Genomic DNA, 21,744 nt, shown 5'->3' on the forward strand with positions numbered 1-21,744 from the left:
CTTCCATTGTGTGTGTTTCTTGTACTTGTGGGGCCGACTGTCCCATGCGGCATCCCCGTCTACGATCTCCCCGTTGCCTGCATCCCGGGGTAGAGCGTCAGGTCTGACCCCTCTGTCATGCTGGTTCTTTTTCAAAGTGGTTTCTGATTCTGTGTCTTAACTGCTTCTAAGCTAACTTCGGGTCTGTTGCATTCCGGTGTGCTTGTTCCTCAAGGGATGTTGAACGTCCGCCACGTGTTGGGCATTCTTGGTGCTGTGAACACAACAGAAAAGTTACTGTGGTTTTACTCTAGTGGAAGGAGACGGGTGATAACAGCACTTAATCGTGTACGTAGGGTGGGGAAAGTCTACAGAGAAAAACCAGGGCAGGCAGAGGGAGAGTTTGGGAGTTGAGGTTGTTACTGGGGTGGCCAGGGAAGGCCTGTCTGAGAAGTTGGCTTCCAAAGGCCTCAGGAGCCAGGAGAGGAGATGCAGCCCAGATAACGGTGTGTGCAAACGTCCTGTGGTGAGAGCCCCCCGGGACGGAGGGTGGTCGTTGTCTCCCTGAAAAGCCCTGTCTTGTCTGAAGGAGGTGCCGGGATCCCAGCTGGGGCAGGTAGGAGGAGAGTGGGCAGTGGATGAGGGACCAGGAGTCAGTTCTTTCCAGAAGTGTGCACCACAGGAGAGGGGAGGGGCAGGGTGGTAGCTGGCAAGACCAGTGGGGCGAGAAGGAAGGTGTTTCCTCAAGGGCTGACGAGAGAGGTGTGGCAGGGCGGAACAGTGTTGCTGACGCAGGAGGGGGGACGCGGCTGGGGAGCCGTCCCGGTGTCCCGAGGAGGTGAGAGCAGGTGGCGAAGCGAGAGGGCGGCTTTATCGGGAGCCCAGCTAGTGTGTCCAGCAGAGTGCACGGCGCAGACGCGGGCCTGGGTGGCATGGGGTCGGGGCCGTGACCGTCCTCGGTGAAGCAGGAAGCAGAGTCACCGGCCGAGCGACGACGCACAGCAGGCGTTGGGTGCTTGAGGGGAGCTGGTGACGAGCGGGACGGGATGAGTCGGGGACGAGGCAGGCGGCCCAGCACCGGGGACCCCCTGGAGGCGGGGTTGTGCCGCTGCGCACACACGTGTGTGGGGCAGGGAGCCAAGCGAGCCCGGCAGGGAGAGGGGGGCAGGGGAGCCGAGAAGCGCCAAGGGGAGGCGGAGGCTGCGGGAGCGAGCTGCCGTCCCTGTCCCGCGATCCGCTGGCAGACGGGACTCCGCATCGGGCGGGCCCGGGGCTGCGGTCGGCTGCAGCCGGAGAATGGAGGAAACCAGGCCCCAGCTTCCAGAATCCTCTCCCAGTGGACCCCCCCCCCCGCCACCGACCCCCGGCAACACACGTGACGGCACGTGGGCAGCACCCACCACCAGCGAAGCTTGTCAGAGACCCCGCGCCCAGCGTTGGCCCTGGGGCCGGTCACACGGCCACCCTCTGCCTGGCGCGGACCAAGCCTCGGCTCCCGGAAGGAGAGCAGCGCTCAGCATAAAGCGGTGTTTGAACCAGGAATTTAGAAACCGCGGCCACGGTTTCCAGTAGGGAATGGCGGGAGCACCCCAGATCCCTGGTGCCGGCCGAACACCCGCCCCACAAGCAGGCCTTTCCGAGACGGCTGTGCTCACGTGCGTCTGCGCAGAGCCTGACGGACAGGAGGCTCTGAGGTCTGGGGGCGCCGTCACCGACAGCAGGAGGCTGGGGCCGGGTGGGGGCCGTGAATGGCCAGGGGCAGGTCAGAGGTCAGTGATGAGCGCAGAGGAGGGCTGGAGGAGCCGCCAGAGGCCCAGAGGCGGTAAGGACAGCCTTGCAGAGAGGGTGGCCCGTCCTGGAGGGGCCGGTGAGTCCAGAAGGCTCCACAAGGGGGCGTGCCACCGGCCCCTCCCCCGCGTCTGTAGGTCCCCGCTTCCCTGGGTGGGGGTCTCGCCACCACCTGCCACGGCCAGAGTAGGCGGGGAGCCGTGTGACTGCAAACCTCCTTCTGCTGCGGGAGGTGAGGCGGCTGGTCCCCGTTCCCCCGTGGCCGGTCTCTGCGTGGGGTCTAGTCGGGGAGTGCACTGGGGGGCACGCAGGTTGTAGGGACTTTTCCTTTCCCTAAACGAGGTGGGACGACCCTGCAGGGTTTTTCAACCGGTGCAGCGGGTCCGCGGTCCGCTTCCTCCCACCCATGCAGCTCACGCCTGGCAGGGCGGCCTGGCGGGGTGGGGCTGGGGGATGGCGAGCGGGCTTGGCCCCTGGTTGTCTTGCCATCAGGGGGAGGACCGACAGGCTTTGCTGGTGGACCAGGTCAGGTGCAGTGCCCAGGCCGACCCAGCAGCCGAAGGGATGGGCGTGTGTGTGGTCAGATGTCCAGGTACAGAACCGGGTGGGGAGGTCGAGGCCCAGTGTCGGGAATGCGGCTTTGTGGACAGCCGTGTGGAGGTGTGTGCTGGGCAGTTAACACGGGATTCTGGAGAAACCCAGGGGTGAAGCACACCCCTGCCCCGGGGAGTGTGCAGGTGGTGAAATGCCATCAAAGCTACGAGACCAGCTGGGCCACCGTGGGACTGAATGTTGACAGAGGAGGAGTGGGTCCGGGGTCCCCCAGGTTCCGATGCGAGGGGGCTGCCGATCAGGGGGTCCCACCCAAGAGGAGGAGCCAGCTGGCGGGAGAGGAAGGGGCACCCAGAGCCAGGCAGAGAGGCCGTTCGGGGGCTGTTGGGGTTGTTGACCAGGCGTGGGGGGCCCGGGGGCCGGCTGCAGGGCCAGGGCGGCTTCTGGAGGGGCCCGGGCTGGAACCCGGCGGTGAAGGCTCGAGAGGGAGCGGCGGGCAGTGGACGTGGCCCCGAGGGTTTCGGTTTGCGGGGCACGGGGACGTGGGCCAAGAGAGGGCAGGAAGGTGGGGGACTTTGGGCTTTGCTTACGCTCATGGGAGCAGAAGGGGTCGGCTGCCGGAGTTGACGAAAGTGCTGGGGGCCTCGCTGTCCCGGCCCCGGAGGCATCAGCCCTGGGCTGCCCTGGGGTCCTCGGTTAACCTTCGTGATCTGCTGAAGACGCGCCTCCAGAGCCTGTCACACGGGGGTTGGGGCTTCGGCATGTGGATCTGGGGGCACACGGGCATTCGGTCCGCGGCAGTGACTTCCCAGAAAAGTTGTCACTTGAGCTCAACCGGTGCGCGTGCTCAGGCTGGAGCTCAGGTGGAAGCCTGTCTTGTGTTTAACGCGTAAACGTGGCCCTCCCGCCCCCGGGGTGCCCTCCTCCCTTCTGGACTTCGATGCCAAGAGAGAGACGAGGCCGGAGCCTTGCTGGGTGGGTCTCCTGGCCGCCCCGGGCACCGCACCTCCGGACCCTCCCCGACTCCGAGCTGCTGGCAGCTCCCGAGGCAGCGGGGGAGGCACACAGTAAGAGGGACCCCTGGGGTGCAGGGAAAGGACCCCGCCCAGGGCAGCACCAGGGACTTAATGGTCCCTCTCTGGTGCCCTGGGGGCCTCACGCCCGGGGCCTCACGCCCGAGTCCTCGCTCCTTGGTAGGAGTCAGGAGAAGCTGAACAGCAGGAGAAGGTCACTTGTGTGGGTGGAAGCTGGAGGGGCCAAGTGCTCCCGGGACTGGGGAGGACGGACAGGGGGAGGACGGGCAGGACCAGGGGGGAGGATGGACAGGACCAGGGGGAGGACGACAGGACCAGGGGGAGGACGGCAGGACCAGGGGGAGGACGGCAGGACCGGGGGAGGACAGACAGGACCAAGGGGAAGACGGCAGGACCAGGGGGAGGACGGGCAGGGGGAGGACGGCAGGACCAGGGGGAGGACAGCAGGACCAGGGGGGAGGATGGCAGGACCTGGGGGAGGACGGCAGGACCAGGGGGAGGATGACAGGACCAGGGGGAGGCCGGCAGGACCAGGGGGAGGACGGACAGGACCAGGGGGGAGGATGGCAGGACCGGGGGGAGGACGGCAGGACCAGGGGGAGGACGGACAGGGGGAGGACGGCAGGACCAGGGGGAGGATGACAGGACCAGGGGGAGCACGGCAGGTCCAAGGGGAGGACGGACAGGGGGAGGACAGATAGGACCAGGGGGAAGACGGCAGGACCAGGGGGAGGACGGGCAGGGGGAGGACAGCAGGACCAGGGGGAGGACGAGCAGGGGAAGGCTGGCAGGACCAGGGGGAGGACGGACGGGGGGGGGGAGGCTGTCCTTGTGCTGGTGTTGAGTGTGTGCTTGGGAGCATTGCCGTGTGTGCCTGGCGACACCAGCAGGGGCGGGACCCTCAGAGGCCACCACCAGGAGGTTCAGGCACGAGGGGCAGGGCGAGGAATGGCCTTGTGGGGGGGGGGGGGGTGGGCCTGGGGAGCCAGCGGAAACCTGCCACCGTCCAGAGGGCAGGCGAGAGAACACGGTGAAGGGAGGGTGTCCCGCGGCCGCCGTGACAGCGGACTCTCGACGACAGCGTGCAGCACAGGCCTCAGGTTGTGGGGAGGGCTGGTTCCCTCTGGAGGCTGGCGGGAGAATCCCTTCCCTGCTGTCTCCAGCTCCTGGAGACGCCCAGCTGCTTGGCTCGCCCCTCCCGCCCCCCCCCCCCCCCTGCCAAGCCAGCGGGCAGCCTCCCTGTGTCTTTCCCCCTCTGCTCGCGGCCCCCTGGCTCTGGCCGCTGCCTCCCTCCTACACCACTCAGCACGTTCGTGACTTCGTTCCCCGCGAGGGGCGCCGGGGGGCCCCTTCGGTTAAGCACCTGACCCTGCATCTCAGCTCAGATCAGGATCTCCCGCTTTGTGGGATCGAGCCCCGCGTCAGGCCCTGTGATGGCACAGAGCGGGGCCCGGTTGGGATCCCCTCTGTCCCTGTCTCTCTCTCTCTCTCTGCTCCTCCCCCCTCACATGCACTCGCTCGCTCGCCCTCTCTCGAAAACACCGCCACCATCTCGCCTCAGGGGCCTCAACTCAATTGTGCGAAGTCTTTTTGCCCACAGGTCACGCGTTCTCGGGTTCTGGGAATGGGACGGGGTGACTGGGGGCCGTCTTCCGCCCGCCGCAGGGGTATCTGGGAGGGGTGCTGACAGCTGTGGAGGGGGCCCTCCCCCCTAAGGACCTCACCCCTCAGTCCCACGTCCCGCCAGCCCCGGCCCCGCCCTCCAGACGCGCCGCTCCCGGCTGGATGCTGGCCATTCCCGAATCGGTCTCCTGGCCCCGACGCCTTCCCGGGCGGCTCGGGTGCCTCCCCCGGTCGCCTGCCACCTCCACCCTTTGTGGACCGACCGCTGCCGCAGGCCACCCTCCTCCGAGACCCTCCAGCCCGCCGAGCTCTGGCTCCGGGCGTGTTTGCCCGGGACCGGACCCCAGGCGGGACGCGCCGCACCTCGGCTCAGCCGTGTGGACGCCGTGTGCTCTGTGCCCGCAGCCTCCTCGGCTACCTGACCAAGTACGACTGCTCCAGCGCGGACATCAACCCCATAGGCGGCATCAGCAAGACGGACCTCAGGGCCTTCGTCCACTTCTGCCTCGAGCACTTCCAGCTCCCCGCCCTGCAGGGGTGAGTGCCACCCTCCAGACGGGCCCTCCGCGCCCGGCACAGCCCCCTCCCACGCCTCCTTGCCGCCTGACCACAACAGCCCTGCCCTCAGCGGGCACCTGGAGTCCCGCGGCCAGGCCGGCGCCTTCGGGCGGGGGCTCCCCCAGACCCCCTGGCCGTGGGGCGGCACCTGGGGACCGTTCTGGGGATCCCGGCGGCCAGATGCTCCCGGGCACCCCGCGGCGCCCAGGCCGCCCCCACAAGAAAGCATGACCCGTCCCCACGTGCAGGGCGCTCGGCGGAGCAGCCCCGTGTGGGGGCTCCTGCCGTCCGCTCCCGCCCCGGGGCGTGGAGCCCCCCGGCATCCACACCCCTCTCCCTGGGCAAGCCCAGCACCGCCAGCCCCGGCCCGGCCGTGCTCATGTGATGGGGGCGGGGGGGGGGGGGGTGGCGTTGCCGGGGACAGCCGGTGCGGGGTTTTCCCGCAGGGCTCACGAGCTCCCAGGCGGCCGTCAGGACTGATGTCTGTGTGTCTTGGCCGCAGCATCCTGGCAGCACCGGCCACCGCAGAGCTGGAGCCCTTGGCCGACGGACGGGTGTCCCAGACGGACGAGGTAGTGGCAGTGGTGGCTCGGTCACCGCGCTCCCTCCCCGTGTCCCCGCTTCCTCGTGTCCGCCGGGCACCTCTGCTGCTTCCTTTGTGCCGCGGGGACCCCTCTCCCATCTCCAGGCTCCTGGCCGGGGAGCCCCGCGCCCGCTGCCGGTCCCACCGCCGGCCTTTGACGTGCGTTCGACTCGGGCTCCTTGAGGCCGACGCCCGGGAGGAGGGGTGAGAGGGGCAGGTCCCTTGCGGGCGGCGGGGGCGCCACCTCGAAAGAAGCGCTCCGGACCCCTCTGTCCGGGCCGGCCCGCGAGCCGTCGGGGCTGGTCGGGGCCGGCTCCTTCGTCACGAAGATCGACTTTGCCTCTTCTTCCAAGAGTTTGTGGTTTCAGCTCTCGTATTCGAGTCTGCGACCCGGCGGACTTCGCCGCCTGTGGTGCGGAGGGGCCCCGGCTGCAGCCTCGCGCGTGCGGACGGACAGACGTCTCTCCCACCGACTGTCCGGTGCCCGTGGCGTGGAGAGGTGCTTCCGGGCTCCGTTCTGCCGTGTGTGCCCGTCCCTGTCCCGGTGCCACCCGGCTTTGCAGTGAGCTGTGACACAGGGAAGTGTGAGTCCTCCGACGGCGTTCCTCTTTTTCAGCGCAATTCTGGCTCTTCTGGGCCCTTTGAGTTTCTGTATGAACTTTGAGTCAGTTTCTGCCATGCCCACAGCTTGGCTTCTGTAGCAGTTGTGTTGAATCCGTAGCTGCGTTTGGTGGCCGTTGGCTCCGTGACCACATTAGGCCTTCTGAGGCTCGAACGGGGGTGTCCTGTTTGCCCAGGGCGTCCGTGTCCGTCAGCGACATTTTGTTGTTCTCAGAGTGTAAGCGTAAGTGGGCCTGGGGGCCCAGTCGGTTCCGCGGCCGACTTCGGCTCAGGTCATGATCTCGCGGTTCGTGGGTTCGAGCCCCTCGTCGGGCTCTGTGCTGACAGTTCGGAGCCTGGAACTTGTTTCAGATTCTGTGTCTCCCCCTCTCTCTGCCCCTCCCCCGCTCACGCTCTGTCTCTCTCAAAAACAAACATTAAAAAATTTATTTCCAGGTATTTTATTTTCCTCATTCTATCGTAAATGGAATTGTTTTCCTAATTTGATCATTGCCAGTGTACGGGAATGATTTTCCACACTGCCTTTCTGTCTCAGTCTCACTGGTCTCCCCTCCAGTCCGTACGTCCCCTCTGTCTGCGTGCTCGAGGCTTGGCGTGTGCCTCCTCCCGCGTGTTGTCAGAAGGCGGAAGGTTAGGTCACTGATTTGAGATCCTTCTCTCTCTCTTTCTTTCTTTTTTTTTTTTTTTTTAATTTTTTTTTTTCAACGTTTATTTATTTTTGGGACAGAGAGAGACAGAGCATGAACGGGGGAGGGGCAGAGAGAGAGGGAGACACAGAATCGGAAACAGGCTCCAGGCTCTGAGCCATCAGCCCAGAGCCCGACGCGGGGCTCGAACTCACAGACCGCGAGATCGTGACCTGGCTGAAGTCGGACGCTTCACCGACTGCGCCACCCAGGCGCCCCTCTTTCTTTCTTTTTTAAAAAATGTTTATTTTGAGAGAGAGAACAGGGGAGGAGCAAAGAGAGGGGGAGACAGAGAATCCCAGGCAGGCTCCAAGCTGTCAACACAGAGTCCGACCCATGTGGGGCTCGATCCCACAAACCGTGAGATCATGACCTGAGCCAAGATCAAGAGTGGGACCCTTAGCCAACTGAGCCCCCAGGCGCCCCGAGATCTTTTTCTTTCCAAATGCAGGTGTTTACGACTATCAACTCCTCCCTCGCTGCTGCCCTTCTGTGTTGTATAAGTCCAGCCACATCATTTTCTTTCATCTCCAAGTATTTCCTAGTTTTCCTCATGATTTCTTCTCTCTTACCCCCTGTTTACTCGAGAGTGTGTGGTTTAATTCCCGCCTATTTGCGAGTTTCCAAAGTTTCTTTCTGTTACTGAATGTGCAATTCTCTTCCTTTCCGGTTGGAGAGCACACTTTGGGCGATTCAGTGGTTTAAAATTCATCGAGGCCAGGGGCGCCTGGGTGGCGCAGTCGGTTAAGCGTCCGACTTCAGCCAGGTCACGATCTCGCGGTCCGGGAGTTCGAGCCCCGCGTCAGGCTCTGGGCTGATGGCTCAGAGCCTGGAGCCTGTTTCCGATTCTGTGTCTCCCTCTCTCTCTGCCCCTCCCCCGTTCATGCTCTGTCTCTCTCTGTCCCAAAAATAAATAAACGTTGAAAAAAAAAATTTTTTTAAATTCATCGAGGCCAGTTTTCTGGCCTGGCATTTGGTCTGTCCTGGAGAACGTTCCATGTGCCTCGAGGAGAACGTGGAACGTGTGCTCTGTGGTCGTTGGGCGGAATGTTCCAGAGATGTCTTGTAGGTCTAGTTGGTTTCTAGCGTTCAAGTTTTCATCTCCTTGGTGGTTTCTTTGTCTGGTTTTGTACGTTATGGAAGTGAGGAATTAAAGTCTCCAACGATTACGGTTGAATTTAAGGAATTAAAATGTCATTGCCGGCAAATATTCATCTCCCGCCAAAGAGAGCGTTAAAAGAAGTCCCCGGCAAAGACCCGCTAAGCACTGGGACTTGGTGTTGAACCGGCGGGACGTGGCCATTTATGTGAGTCCCTGGGACAGACAAGCGGGAAGTAACCATGATGGCCCCCGGTGGTCCCAGTGCTGCCATCGACCCCGGTGACCCGATGGTGGCAGTGTCCCTCGGAAGGGGTCAGGACAGGCTTCCCCAAGGAGGTGACGTTGGAGCTGAGGCCCGAGGGAAGGCCAGGGTGGGCAGTGGGGAGCAGGAGGGAGGGCCTGGTCCTGGGTCCTGCAGGCCCCGGTCGGAGGGGAGGCTGTCCCCCTGTGCCACGAAATGCCAGCGGCAGGGGACCTGAGAAGTGCTGGCTTGTGTGAGCCTCAGTGTGGGGCTGGCTCTCGTGGGGCGCCCTGGGCCCAGGGGGGTGTCGGGCCTGACGTGGGTCCTGGCATCACCCCCCCAGGGCTGCCGTAACCGAACGCCGCGGGCGGGCGGCTTACACAGAGGCACCACGTCGGTGTCGGCAGAGTCGTGCTCCCCCCAGAGGCTCTGGGGGACGGTCCCGCCTCTTGGTCCCGCTTCCGGGGCTTCCCGGGCCGTGTCGCGCCGCCCCAGCCTCCGCCTTCATCGTCACACAGCTTCTCCTCCGCGAGCGTTGTTCCAACCCCACGTCCAGGGCCATCTCGCCTCAGCCTCCTTCGCTTAGTTGCATCTACACAGACCTATTTCCCCAAATACGCACCCAGTGTGCCGCTCCCGGGGCCTAGAACGCACACAGGTCTCCAGCCGGGGCCGCTCTCCTGTCCCTCCCAGCCCTCAAAACCCGGTCTGGATCTTTTCTTCCGAAGGCCCGCTGTGTCGCTGGCGGTGAGGGGGAGCGAGCCCCCGCGTCCGCCCCTGGCCTTTGGGGCCACGTCCCTCCCCCGGGTGTCCGGTGCCACGGGCCCAGCGGTGCTCTCCCCTTCCTCCGCAGGAAGACATGGGCATGACGTACGCGGACCTGTCCGTCTACGGCAGACTCCGGAAGGTCGCCAAGACCGGGCCCTATGGCATGTTCTGCAAGCTCGTCAGCCTGTGGAAAGACGTGTGTTCCCCGCGGCAGGTACGCCGTGGGCACGTCCCATGGAGGGAAGCCGGCAGGACGGTCCCCGCGCAGGGACCGTTTGGCGGGAGTGAGTCAGCGCAGCGTGGCCTCCAGGGGTAGCCCTCTGACAACCCCCAGTTGTCTCTTACCCTGAGCAGGGCCCGACGCCCCTGCCCGCTGTCCCGCCCGCGGTCAGGCCCGTCGGGGCTCATGCGGTGGTTCCCATGGAACCGCCTGGAAGCGTCATTTGGTGTATCTTCCCGGGCCCCTGCCGGGGTCTTGTGACCCCGCGTCCGGGGGCGCTAGAGTCGGGAGCAGACACGTTACAGCTCAGCCACCCGTGCTGTGCGGCCACCAGCGCTCGTCCGCTGCCCCCGGGGGCGGGGGCGGGGGGGGGGGGGGGCGGGTCCCGTGGAGCCATCAGCTTGCGCCTTGCGGCGTGACGCGGCTGAGGGCCCCGGGCCTTCGCAGCCTTGCGAGCTCGAGGGTCTGCGTGTTCCTTGCCTACCAGGTGGCTGACAAGGTGAGGTGGTTTTTCTGCAAGTACTCCATGAACAGGCACAAAATGACCACGCTCACACCCGCGTACCACGCGGAAAGCTACAGCCCCGACGACAACAGGTTCGACCTGCGGCCGTTTCTCTACAACACCAGCTGGCCCTGGCAGTTCCGGTGCATAGAGGCCCAGGTGGGTCAGGCGACGAAGGGGCTTCTCCGCGAGCCACAGCTGCGGGGGGAACGCCGGCTCGCTGCCGCTTTACGTTCGCGGCCGCGCTTTTTGCGGCCCTGGCTTCGCGAAGCGCAAGTACGTTTCGGGTGGGCGGGCGCTGTGCCTGGTGCTGCGCCCCTCGCGTGAGTAGCCGTGGGCACCTGGGGCCAGTCGCCGCCCCTCACGGACGACTCAAGGGTCCAGATGGTTTCACGCCTTCTGAAACCATTCCGCCTTTCCTTTCTGTTTCCGCTTAATTGATACAGTGAGGGAAGATTAGTGAAACCAAGTGTGGGCCCTTCCCGCTTTCTCCTTTCCAAGGCCAAGCACGGGAGCAGGGCCAAGGGCACTTTGGGCACAGGTAGTAACGGCCCGAGGGAGGGACAGGCGGCCAGCAGGGAGCCCTCGGATGCACAGAACGCGATGTTGTGACGATACGGTGTTGAGCCAGAGAGCGCGGCGGGCTGGAAAGACACGCCGTGTACCGGGTGGCCGAGGCAGGCGCCCCTGCAGATGACGTATCTGGAGGATGGACCCCGGGTCACACTGCACGTCCGGGCCGCGGGCGAGGGGTCACCCCAGGGACAGCGGGCCTTGGCCGCAGACATTTCTGGTTGTCGTGCCTGGGGTGGGTTCTGTGCCACTGGCATCTAGCGGGCAGAGTGCAGGGACGCTGCTGGCATCCTGCCCGGGACAGCCCAGCCTCCAGACGAGGAATTGGGGGAGGCGGGGCTTGGCTCCCCCGGGGGCACTCAGTGGTGGTGTCCCCCAGATCAGGAATGGGGTTTGCAGGCCATGCAGCCAAGTAATGGGCAAACGTAGACCCCTCCAAGGACGCGTGTGGGCAGATGCAATTCTCCATGGTGTCCTCATCCAGCAGGGACCCCCGCGATGTGCTGGGCACGTCCAGCAGGGACCCCCGCGATGCGCTGAGGCGCGTCCTGCCAGACTTGCCCAGTGCACGTGCTCTGCACCCTTCCCATGTCTTTGCACATCGTGGGGACTGCCTCGCAGCTGCTCGTCCAGTCCCGCGACGGCCCCCCTAGCTGGGTGTGAACCGGCGTGTTCCATAGCGTGGTTGTTAGCGTCCAGCCGTGGACGTGTGCGTGGCTTCTCCATCTAGGTGCTGCGGCTCGAGAGCAGAGGCTGTCAGGACCTGGATGGCGTGGACTGACGCCCCCCCCCCCCAGGCTTCCACCTCGCCGGTGACGGTGCGCCCAGAACGGTGTGCCAGCGTCTCCCTCCACGCCTCGAGGGGGCGGGATCTTGCTCTGGTTCCTTAAAAAAGACTCAAATAAAGAGTGTGTGATTTCTGGGACCTGAGTCCGTTACCTTGTGGGGTGAGGGTCCTGTCCTGGGCCCCCCTCAGTTCCACAGCCTCCCTGGTGCAGAGCGAAGCCCGGCTGGGAGGGGGCAGAGGCAGCTTGGGGTCTGTGCTGGTCTGCCCCTGCCCAAAGCCTTACCCGGGAAAAGAAACTCGTTAGCAAGGAAAGGAATTTTTCGGTTAACGTGCAGAGCGGTGTAGGGCTTGGGACGGCTTCAGGTCTGGCTGGATCCAGGGTATGCACGTGTCCTTAGAACTTGGTTCTCTACTCCCCGCTGCCCCGCTCAGCTCCTCTCTGCCTCCGCGGGCTTCCTTCATGCTGCCCATCAGGGTGCTTTGGCCCCAGCCTCACAAGCTCCCATGTTTGAATCCAGCAGGAAATTTGCTCAGTTGGGTCAGGTGCCCATCCCTGAACCAGTTAGTTAAAGCACCAGGGCCCCCCCCCACCACCAGAGGACCAGGAGGTGTTATAGAGGTAGGAAGAATGAATGGAGAGTCCCAAACAGCACACGCCCCTCCCGTACCTACCCCTCCTGGGCTCCGATGTCTCCGTCCTCACCTCCTTCTAAGGGGACCTTTCCTGGGCTGCTGCCACAGGCTCTGGGCCCACGAAGCCCGTGGGTGGGCCTTCCCCTCACCTTCCCACAGTGACAGCGAGGCCACTAAATATTAATCAGGCTGCACTGAAGGTGTGGGCCCCAGCAGAGGGGGTGACACATTTCTCCCCTTTCCCAAGGCCGCCACCGTGAGATGGTGTCCATGCCTGGAATCCAGGACCCCTGCAGACCGAGGAGCAAAGCAGCCACTCCTCCCCACCCCCAGAGGCCCTTTATCTCGTGACGTAAGCCAACATACAGACGACCTTTCACACAGAGAGGCAAAGCCGTTTACTGCTCGTGATCTGATCGGTATTCCCCAGAAGCCTTGGCCTTGGAGACCCAAACCCCGCTCTGAATGTCTGAGTCCCCTTAAATCCGTATGTTGAAGTCCTAGCCCCCAAGGCGATGGCGTTAGCAGGCGGGGCCTCTGGCAGGTGATCGGCTCGTGAGCGGAGAGCCCCTCGCGTCAACCAGCACCCTGGCCCCAGAACCGGCAGAGATTAGCGCCTGGTGATAACGAGACACCATTAAGGTGACTCTCCTAAAGCAGAGAGGCAGTTTTGTCTCCGGGGAGAGCTCGGTCCTCCCCCGACCAGGGAGGATCCAGAAACAAACACCCGCCTGTAACGCTGTTCTTGGCACTGACGTGGCCTCCGTGCACCGGTGGGTGTCGCCCTCGCCCCGGGCTAGTTTCCGGCACAGCTGGTGAGCGGGCGCTTTTGGCCCCTGGGGGTGGGGACAGATGGGACCCAGGAGATGTGAGCGTGGGGTCAGCAGCTGAGGCAGGGACCCTCACGTCACAGCATCACCCTCGGAGAGGACGGCTACCAAGGGTGACACCCTTAGTTTGGGCCTTGTCACCCCACAGGTGTCGCGGGCGGGACTGGCACCTTGCTGACTCCCTGGGGAGGGGACGGCACACCACGGGACATCCTCGGGCCCAGTCACAGTGTCCTTGCAGTTACGGGGTGGCGTCCCCCAGTTACAGGGTCATGTCCCCCCAGTTACAGGGTCGTGTCCCCCCAGTTACAGGGTCGTGTCCCCCCAGTTATAGGGTAGTGACCCCCCCCCCCCCCCCAGTTATAGGCTGGTCACCAGAGCTCAGCTAATGAGAAGCTGGCGGTCCCTCTCGGCAGCCAAAAGCCCATGTCTGAGGGATGCTGGCTTTCTTCAGCCCCATCACAGACCAGACCCAGGCTGCTTCCTCGGGAAGATGAGACGTCACCTCAGACAGGGCTCACCCAGGATCTCAGGAGACTCCTCACGTCCCGGGGACGCTCCTAAGAACCACGAGCCCCTAGAGCCTTTCTTGCTGCCAGAAGGTCCTGAAGCCTTGGCCAAACGTGTCCCTCGACAACAGAAGCGACGTAAGGTTTATCGAAGCAGCCAAGCCCAGGACCGGCCTTGTGTGGCCCATCCAGGCAGAACTCGGTCCACTGAGATTCGTTTTAGTGGCGTTTGGGAAGACATTGCATCCAGCAGGGTGAATCCCTCAGAAGTCTGGGAAGAAAAAGTGTCACGAGACCCTAGAACATGCCAGAAAAATGGACGAAGGACGAGGGCACGCCATTCGCAAAGGACCGACCCGCGCCCAGAAGAATTTTAGCGGCGTTACTTGCGCAAAGCTGAAAACTTCCAGTATTGTCGCGGTCAGGCAAAGCCTGAAAGCAGCAACTGTCTGCCGTGGCCAGGCGTGACTCCATCGGTCCCCTCGACACACTTCGGAAGGTCAGGTTGGCAGCGGGCTGCAAAGGGCCCGAAGATGTGCCTTTTCACACGGGGAGTCTGCTCTGGACGTCTGTCCTCGGTTTTCCTATAAAGGGGAGGCTGTCGCAGGACTCGGCCTGCCGGGGCTTGACCCGGGGGCTCTCCTTCCTGCTGCCGGGGAGGCGTGACTCCCACCAGGGCATCGCCACCCATCAGGGGCCGCCCTCTCTGTCGGGCGGGGCCGGCGCCTCTCCCGGGCTCTGTCTCTTCCCCTGGGGTCCTCCAGAGACCCCCGCGAGGGGCGCCTTCGGCGGCCGCCCCCGAAGGCCACTGATGAAGAAGTAAATGGCAGGGTTGGCAGTGCTGTTGACGCAAGACAGGAGGACGCTGACGTCATTGAGAGCCTGGCTTTCCACTTTCCATATCAGGAACCTGATGACGCTGAGGGGCACGCCGCACAGAAAGAAGACCAGGGCGGTCAGCAGGACAACCAGGTAGAGCCTTCTGGGCAGGTGAAGGCGGGCGCTGTCGCGGACTTGGCGGAGTAGCAGCAGGCTGGATGTGCCCATGGTGACGAAGAGGACGACGACCCACGCGTCCGTGATAGCCACAAGCGCAGGGCAGAAGCGAGTGGTCGGGCTGGACAGCTGGCCGCAGGCGTGGCCTCTCAGAATGTTCATCAGAAAGGTCAGAAGCCAGAGGAGGGCGCTCACGCCGGCCGACAGGTGCCTGGGGCAGTGGCACCGATACCAAATCGGGAGGAGGACGGAGAGACATCGCTGCAGGCTGATGGCGGTCATGACGCCCAGGCCAGTGAAGTAGGACGAGAACCTGAGGACCATAAGGATGCCGGGAAGGTGAAAACAGCGGTGGAGGAAGGGCTTCAGGATGTGGCGTGCGCAGAACACGATCTGCAAGCACAGATGCATGAGATCCGCCGCGGCGAGACTGAGGTTGTAGACAGAGAAGGGGTTTTTCCTGACGGACGCGCGGATGAGCCAGATTACGGCCCCGTTTCCCACCAACCCGCAAAGGGCCACGACCACCGTGATGGACCGGAGGAGCACCTGGCCAGTCATCCGCGCCCCCGGAGACATCCCTGTGGTGTCATTGCTGGAACGGTTGATGGCCTCGCAGTACTGGTCCATGCTGGGGAGGCCGGAGCTCAGGAGGGTCCTGCCGTGCTCCCCTGACTGGCGGGCTCTGGGCACTCCTGGGCGGGCAAAGACGGAAATGCAGAGTCTCAGGCACGTGAGGAAGTGCCCTGCTCCCCCACCCAGGCCTTCCGTCCCCTTGTCTCTGCTTCCCCTTCCCTCTATCCGCCCCCCCCGCCAACACACACAGCCCCAGCCACAAATGTCCAGCTGTCCTCGGCTCTCCCTAGACCCAGACGGGACAAGCTCTCGGCTTCACCCCCATGGGCTCGGCCCCTTGAGCATCAGCGTGCGCCCCTCTTTGACTTCTGCCTCCAGGAAACCGATTTGCTGGATGTCCCCTCCGGGTCAGGCTCCAAGCAGAATGCAGGGGCAGGGGCGGGGGCAGAGGGAATTGGGGGAACCTGGAATCTGCCCTCCAGGAACCTCTGGTAACGACCGTTCACGGGACAGTGTGATAAGGGCCCGAGCACTCGCTGGGGAACAAGAAGGGGTGGCCACTTGAGGACACCGTAGTGGTTTTCAAGAAGTGGGGCAGAGAAACCGCTGGAGAAAGGGCCAGAGGCCCGGGGACGGAGCGCTCGGCATGGCCGGTTCACGCCCAGCAGTTGGGGGTTTGAGGGAGAGGACGTGGGCGGGGCCGCTTGGGTCCAGGCGGCCAGCTGGGTGAGCGCCCGGGTGGCCCACAAGCACCGTCGTCGGCAGTGGGAGCCGTGCCCGAGCCCCTAGGGGGTCTCACGCACCGCCTCTGCCTCAGGGCCCCAGAAAGGCAGACAGCCACCCGAAAATGCTCTGCGGGCCCCAAAGGCGGTGAGTTTTAGTGTCCCCGGAGCTGTGGGGGACAGAAAACGGCTCCCCCCAGAGACGCCCGCGTCCCGATCCCCAGAGCCTGGGACTAGGTTAGGTTGGCAACAGAGAAGGAAGGTGGCTGATCCACTGGCCTTCAAGTAGGGCGACGGTCCTGGGCCATCCAGGCGGGCCCCCAGGGCAGCCACCGGGTCCTTCTAGGACAGAGGCAGAAGAGGAGTGTCAGGGTGGCACCGTGGAAGCCGGGGTCAGGAGGCCGTGTTGCGTGCTCTGGAGACGGTGGCAGGGACCGTGAGACCGGGGACGCCAGTGGCCTCCGGAAGCCGACAGACGTCAGGGAGCAGATGGCCCCCTGGAGCCTCCCGAAGGAAGGTGGGCCTCGCGGGAGCAAAGCCCATGAGACCTGCTGAGGACCTGGGGCCTCCGGGACCGCCACGTGGCACGTGTGTCCTGTTGGAGGCGGCTGCACGCGGCGGGAACTCGCCGCAGACAGTCGGGACGCCCGCGGTGACCCATCGGCCGCTGGGGGGGCGCAGGCTCCTGCCTCCCAGTGCCGGGTTCCTCAGCTGCCCCTCCCTCGATTTCCCAGCCTTCCCTTGGTCCTTGCTCAGGCTTCCTCGGCCCCTCTCCTCTCTCCTTCCCCCAAATGCTGCTGTCTTCCCAGCCGCTTTCCTCGAAAAGTGCCTTTTCTCTTTGAGATGCCTTTTCCCCCAGCTGACTCATCAGACTGCCCACCGATAACACCAAGTATAAGAGACCCCCCAAACCCCCGCTCTTCACGGCACGTTTCTTGGGTCTACAAGTTACGTAGCCACACAGAACCCGGCCCCTCATATCCGACGTGTGGGGAGCGCCGGAGGCACCCGGGGGTGGCGGAGCGGGGCCGCACTTTGGCTTCCTGCTCAACGCCCCACGCCCGGCCGGTGGGTGCCTTCGTGCAACACGCTAGATCGCTCTGCGCCTCGGGTTTTCACCTGACGCGGGGGTTGACAAACCTTTTCCGTAAAGAGCCAGATAGAGCAAATATTACAGGCTTTGCAGGCCACGCGGTCTCTGTAGAGCTACGCGGCTCTGCCCTTGTAGCAGAAAGCAGCCACGGGCAAGCACATCGTGTGTGTGCTCCGAGAATGCCTCACTTCCGTGCACTGAAAGTTGAATTGCACGTGGTTTTCACGGCCACGAGATACTGTTTTTTGAAAAAAATGTTCCCGGCCATTTCGGGGTGCCTGGGTGGCTCAGTCGGTTGGGCGTCCAGCTCTCGATCACGGATCAGGTTATGCGTGACCTCAGAGCCCGTGGGATCGAGCCCTGCGTCAGGCTTCGCGCTGAGCACGGAGCCTGCTTGAGATTCTCTCTCCCCCTCCGCTCCCCTCCCCCACTTGTGCTCTCTCCCCCCCTCCTCAAAATAAATAAACATTAAAAAAAAAAGGAAAAAAGGAAACGAAAATTTCCCAACCGTTCAAAGACGTAAGACCCATTGTTGCCTCACAGACTATACAAAAACAGATAAGCGGCAGGATTTGACCCACAGGCAATAGGTTTCCAACTTCCCGTCAGTGGTGATAAAGATCATGATGTCATCTCCTCACAGGGTTTTTGTGAGGCGGAAACCGCCGAATCCTTATAAGACACTTAGAGCAGTGGCTGGCACATAGTAGGTCCTCTGTGAGCGAGAGCTGTTCCTGTGACCGCTGTCAGTATCCTCGACTCCCGCCTGTCCCTCTCTGTCCGACATCCAGGGCACCCAGCGTTTCTCAGCTCTGTCCCCATGACACCTCCAGTCCACCTCCGCGTGGTCACACATGCTGTGGTCACACTGCGTGTGGTAAGACTGCACTTCCCGGGCCCGTTGTGCTTGGGTAAAGCCTGGGTGGCTCGGTCGGTTGAGCATCCTCCTCCTGATTTCGGCTCAGGTCATGATCCCAGGGTCATGGGACCGAGCCCTGTGTCAGGCTCTGCACTGTGTGTGGAGCCTGCTTGGGATTCCCTCTCTCTCTCTCTCTCTCTCTCTCTCTCTCTGTCTCTCTCAAATTAAAAAAATAAAAAGAATCCTCGGCGGAAGGTCCCTTCTGAATGGATGACCTAGTTCCCGTCTTGAGACCTTCCAGAGCTCCCCCACCGTCCCCCATGGCGACCAGCAATACAGTGGCTGTTCCATCCGCCCAGGGCTCTAAGTAACCGTGTCTTGTAACAGGCGTGGCATGTGAGTAGAAAACAGAGAAGGAAAATGAAACAAAAAAACGTTTTAAGACCCTGAGATTTGGGGATTGTTTGTTACCAGGACATAAGCTGGCATGCGCTGACGGATACGATTTCCTTCCTCCCACTCCCAGCTCCCTGTCCTGCGTTCACACTCTTGGCCGTCTCTAGCGGCACCCCGCCCCCGCGGATGTCTCCCCCCATCAGCACCCTAGTCCTGCCCTTCCCCTCGTCACACCCTCAGAGGAGGCCTCAGGATAACAACTGCCCCCCGCCCCGCCCGCAGCCTGCAGGCCTAGCTGCCTCTTTCTGTTCTGACCCTCCCGTCACACTCTCCGCGCTCCGGCAACCCTGGCTTACCTACAGTGCACGTCTGTCCCATATTCCCTGCCGTCTCCGTGACTTTGCATGATGTGCGACCTATACCTCCCTGCAGCCCTGCGGGATCTATGGCCACATCATTCAGGCTCAGGCTGGGAGCCGTCTCCTCCAGGGAGCTTAACTTAATGCCTCCCTACTGGCCCTATCTTAGGCTCGTGTTCCCAGAACACTTTCTTTCATCATTGGACCGAGTCTGTAAAGACTCCTCAGTTCAGGTGTTTTAAGACTGAAAAGCAGGCTTTGAGGGAAGGAAGTGAGGAGAAGCTCATGAATTCGTTCTTAGGTACGTTGTTTGGGCTGTTGGTAGTCTGTCCAGGCGGCCGTTGGACACGTAGGTTGGAATTTTGGAAGAGCCGTGGTCCAGAGGTGTGAGTTTGGCCAGCATCGTGGTGTAGTGTTGGCCAAAGTCTCTGAGGAGGGTGACCTCCCAGAGTGGAAGGGACCGACCGGGCTGGGGAAGAACGCCACTGGGTGTGGAGGCCGAAAAAGGACCAATGGAAGCCCAGTGAAGAGGAAGAAACGGGAGAGGGTGACACCCCAGGATCTGAGGGCAGAGCCCGGACCCAGAGGGGATCACCGGTGCAGTCACGAGGTGAACTTGTGACACAAATTAATGGCGGGGTGCCTGGGGGCTCAGTCGGTTAAATGTCAGCTTCGGCTCAGGTCATGATCTCACGGATCGTGGGTTCGAGCCCCGCATCGGGCTCTGTGCTGATGGCTCGGAGCCTGGAGCCTGCTTTGGATTCTGTGTCTCCCTCTCTCTGTCCCTCCCCTGCTCGCACTTTGTCTCTCTCTCTCTCTCTCTCTCAAAAATAAACATTAAAAAATTTTTAAATTAAATCATAAAAAATAAATTAATGGCATGAAGAATTTAGCATAGTTTAGGTTGTCTTTGATTGTAGATGTATAATGTGCTGGAAACATTCTAATCAAGCAGAGGACATATCACTACACATCGATGTCATCAAAGAAAAGTTTTACTTTGCTCACCAAAATGTCCCGGGGTGCTGTCTCCGAGGGGACCCGCTCCCGAAGGCTGGTCGGCGGGCCTGGTGGCTGGAGGACGGTCAGGCCTCCGCCTTCACCGTGACATGCTCGTCCTGGGCCCTAGGCCTCCCGTCTAAGGAGCCGTGTGACCGTCGGCCTCCGTAGCTGTCCAGCTTCAGTCCCCACGTGCCGTGGAGTAGTCCTGCCACAGCGATGGCACACGTCACTCCATCAAGTGACCGGGTGAGAATGCTGGGGTAGGGGCGGGTGGACAGGGTGGGACACGTATCGGTGAAAACTGGGGGAAAGCCCACCGGAGAACCGGCCAGAGGGTGCAGGGCCGGGGCACCGGTGCTCCCCGCTGAGATGTCGGACGCAAGCCCGGACGCAGGGAGACAAGCTGGGTTCAAGGACCGAGCGATGGCTGAGCAGGGAGGAAATTGCGGGCAGAGGCAGGGGACACCGTAGGAAGCACGGGAGCTCCTTGGCTCCACTGCGGCCCGGGCTCAACCTTCGGGGGGACACACAGCGACAAGGGGGACGCGCCAGAGGGCTCTTACCTTGACGCGGGTGCAGGAGCCGGCGGGTGGGGGCGGGCCGGCCTCGGTGTTATCAAGGTGCTGCAGGCCCTGTGTCTTCCTGTGGGCGGGCCACGGCCAATCAGGTGCAGGCACCATCTCGGGAGGTATCTCGGTATCTGTTCTGTGTCCTGGCGTTTCCTCCCGTGCGGCCTCGCCCTTGCCCTCACCGTCACCTTCCCTGCGTTCTTGGAGCCGCTGTCCCCCTCCAATGCCTTGTCTTCTACAAGCCTCCGCGACACGTTTCCAGGGCGCCCATCATCTCGGGTGACCTTGGAGACTTCACGATAGCGCGCGTGTGTCGGAGGCGAAGCCGTCCCTGAGGGCCCCTCGCAGTGAGCTTGGTGAGACGGCCCTGCAGGGCCACCTCGCTGCGTGTGGGGTCTAACCCCCGGTTCGCCCCCGGGCATCCTCGGGCAGGCCCCAGCCTCCCATCCGCGCTGGCCCCCCCGCCCGGACGCCCCGCACACGAGCACCGCATGCTGCATCGGCGGGGTGGGCCCGCGGGGCGCAGAGGGGCCTCCTCCCCGCCGTCCAAAGTCTCCAGCCGCGTGAGGGGCGCTGAGACCACACATTCTTCCTGGGAACCACGTCTGTTTGTGCCGCGGGCGGGCGGTCCTCGGAGAGGGCCAGAGAGTGGCGAGGACAGAGGACAGTCCCCCCGTCTCGGGGGCGAAGGAGAGGCGGGCGCCCCTGAGCCCCTGGGACAGATGCGCCCTGACATCACTCAGCCGTGCTCCCCAGACGCCCGCGGGAAGGGCTTTCCCGCTGCTCAGGTCTCCTTTCCCAGGAGGAAGATCTGGCCTCGCACGGGTGTATGCGGCAGAAACGGGAAAGGGGAATTTGAAAGCCCTTGTAGACGCCCTTCTGCAAAATTGGAGCCACTGTTTCTCAAAATTACGCCACATGCTACGAAATTGTGGCTGCTTAAAGGTTATTTACGACGTGGAAGCCGACGCCGTATCCGTGAACTCCTCATACTCTGTTAGGTGAAAATGCATTGATGTAAATGGCTCTTTGATTGGATCTTTCCTTCGTGTGTGGTTTTGTGACCTCATCCGTGAATTATTTGGCAAGTTCTGGCTCACGGAGTTCTGCAGGTCTTTCAAATACTGACCCGTCTCAAGATAAACTCTGTCCGCGTCTGTCTCTACGTCACGTTTGTTAACGTCACCGCGAATCTCCTCAGAAAACCCTCTCTTTGAACTTGTTGCACGCGACGTAGGCGGCAGGCTTATATGGTTTTCAGAATCGTAACTGTTTCCTCGAAAGCCCACACGGGACCACTGGTGATAAAAACTGCTAGATGTTTTCCTTGAAATGACGAGGTCACTTTGCTCACCTGAGAAAATTCCCTCCAGCTCTCCGGCCCTGAAGAGTCCAGAAAAGACGGTGATCCATCGAATAAACAGGGCCAGAGTTGTTGGGTCGTCGGCCCCAGCAACTGTACCGTGCTTGCGCCTGGGAAAACCACCACACATGGACATACGGTGGGACGTGTACGTGTGTGCAAATGTGCCCCGTTGGACCACGGCCAACACAGGAAGTCACGTCCTCCTGATTTCACG

General features: G+C 62.7%; 2 protein-coding genes across 7 annotated transcripts in view; one reads left to right on the plus strand and one right to left on the minus strand.

Moving 5' to 3' along the window:
* The window catches only part of NADSYN1 (NAD synthetase 1), a 36,806-nt gene extending 25,048 nt beyond the window's left edge, over positions 1 to 11,758 (plus strand). For 2 of the 6 annotated variants that reach the window (XM_045486280.1, XM_045486278.1), the window contains 4 exons: positions 5,382 to 5,513; positions 6,037 to 6,106; positions 6,471 to 6,701; positions 9,621 to 9,732. In XM_045486280.1, the coding sequence (XP_045342236.1) occupies positions 5,382 to 5,513; positions 6,037 to 6,106; positions 6,471 to 6,701; positions 9,621 to 9,622 (435 nt within the window). In that variant the 3' untranslated portion in view covers positions 9,623 to 9,732. Of the gene's footprint in view, positions 1 to 5,381; positions 5,514 to 6,036; positions 6,107 to 6,470; positions 6,702 to 9,620; positions 9,750 to 10,242; positions 10,420 to 11,563 lie in introns of those variants that run through there. The other 4 variants (XM_045486281.1, XM_045486279.1, XM_045486277.1 and 1 more) reach the window with 3 other exon arrangements.
* Positions 11,759 to 14,282: 2,524 nt separating this feature from the next.
* Positions 14,283 to 15,218, minus strand: LOC123600565 (mas-related G-protein coupled receptor member X2-like). Its single transcript, XM_045482590.1, has one exon. The coding sequence runs from the start codon at positions 15,216 to 15,218 to the stop codon at positions 14,283 to 14,285; it is 936 nt and encodes a 311-aa protein (XP_045338546.1).
* Positions 15,219 to 21,744: the final 6,526 nt, after the last annotated feature.

The sequence above is a fragment of the Leopardus geoffroyi genome, chromosome D1 (assembly GCF_018350155.1).
Source record: "Leopardus geoffroyi isolate Oge1 chromosome D1, O.geoffroyi_Oge1_pat1.0, whole genome shotgun sequence".
Lineage (NCBI taxonomy): Eukaryota > Metazoa > Chordata > Mammalia > Carnivora > Felidae > Leopardus > Leopardus geoffroyi.

Excerpts from the sequence above, each read along its gene's own strand:
- LOC123600565 (XM_045482590.1), bottom strand. The coding sequence starts at position 15,218 with ATGGACCAGTACTGCGAGGCCATCAACCGTTCCAGCAATGACACCACA.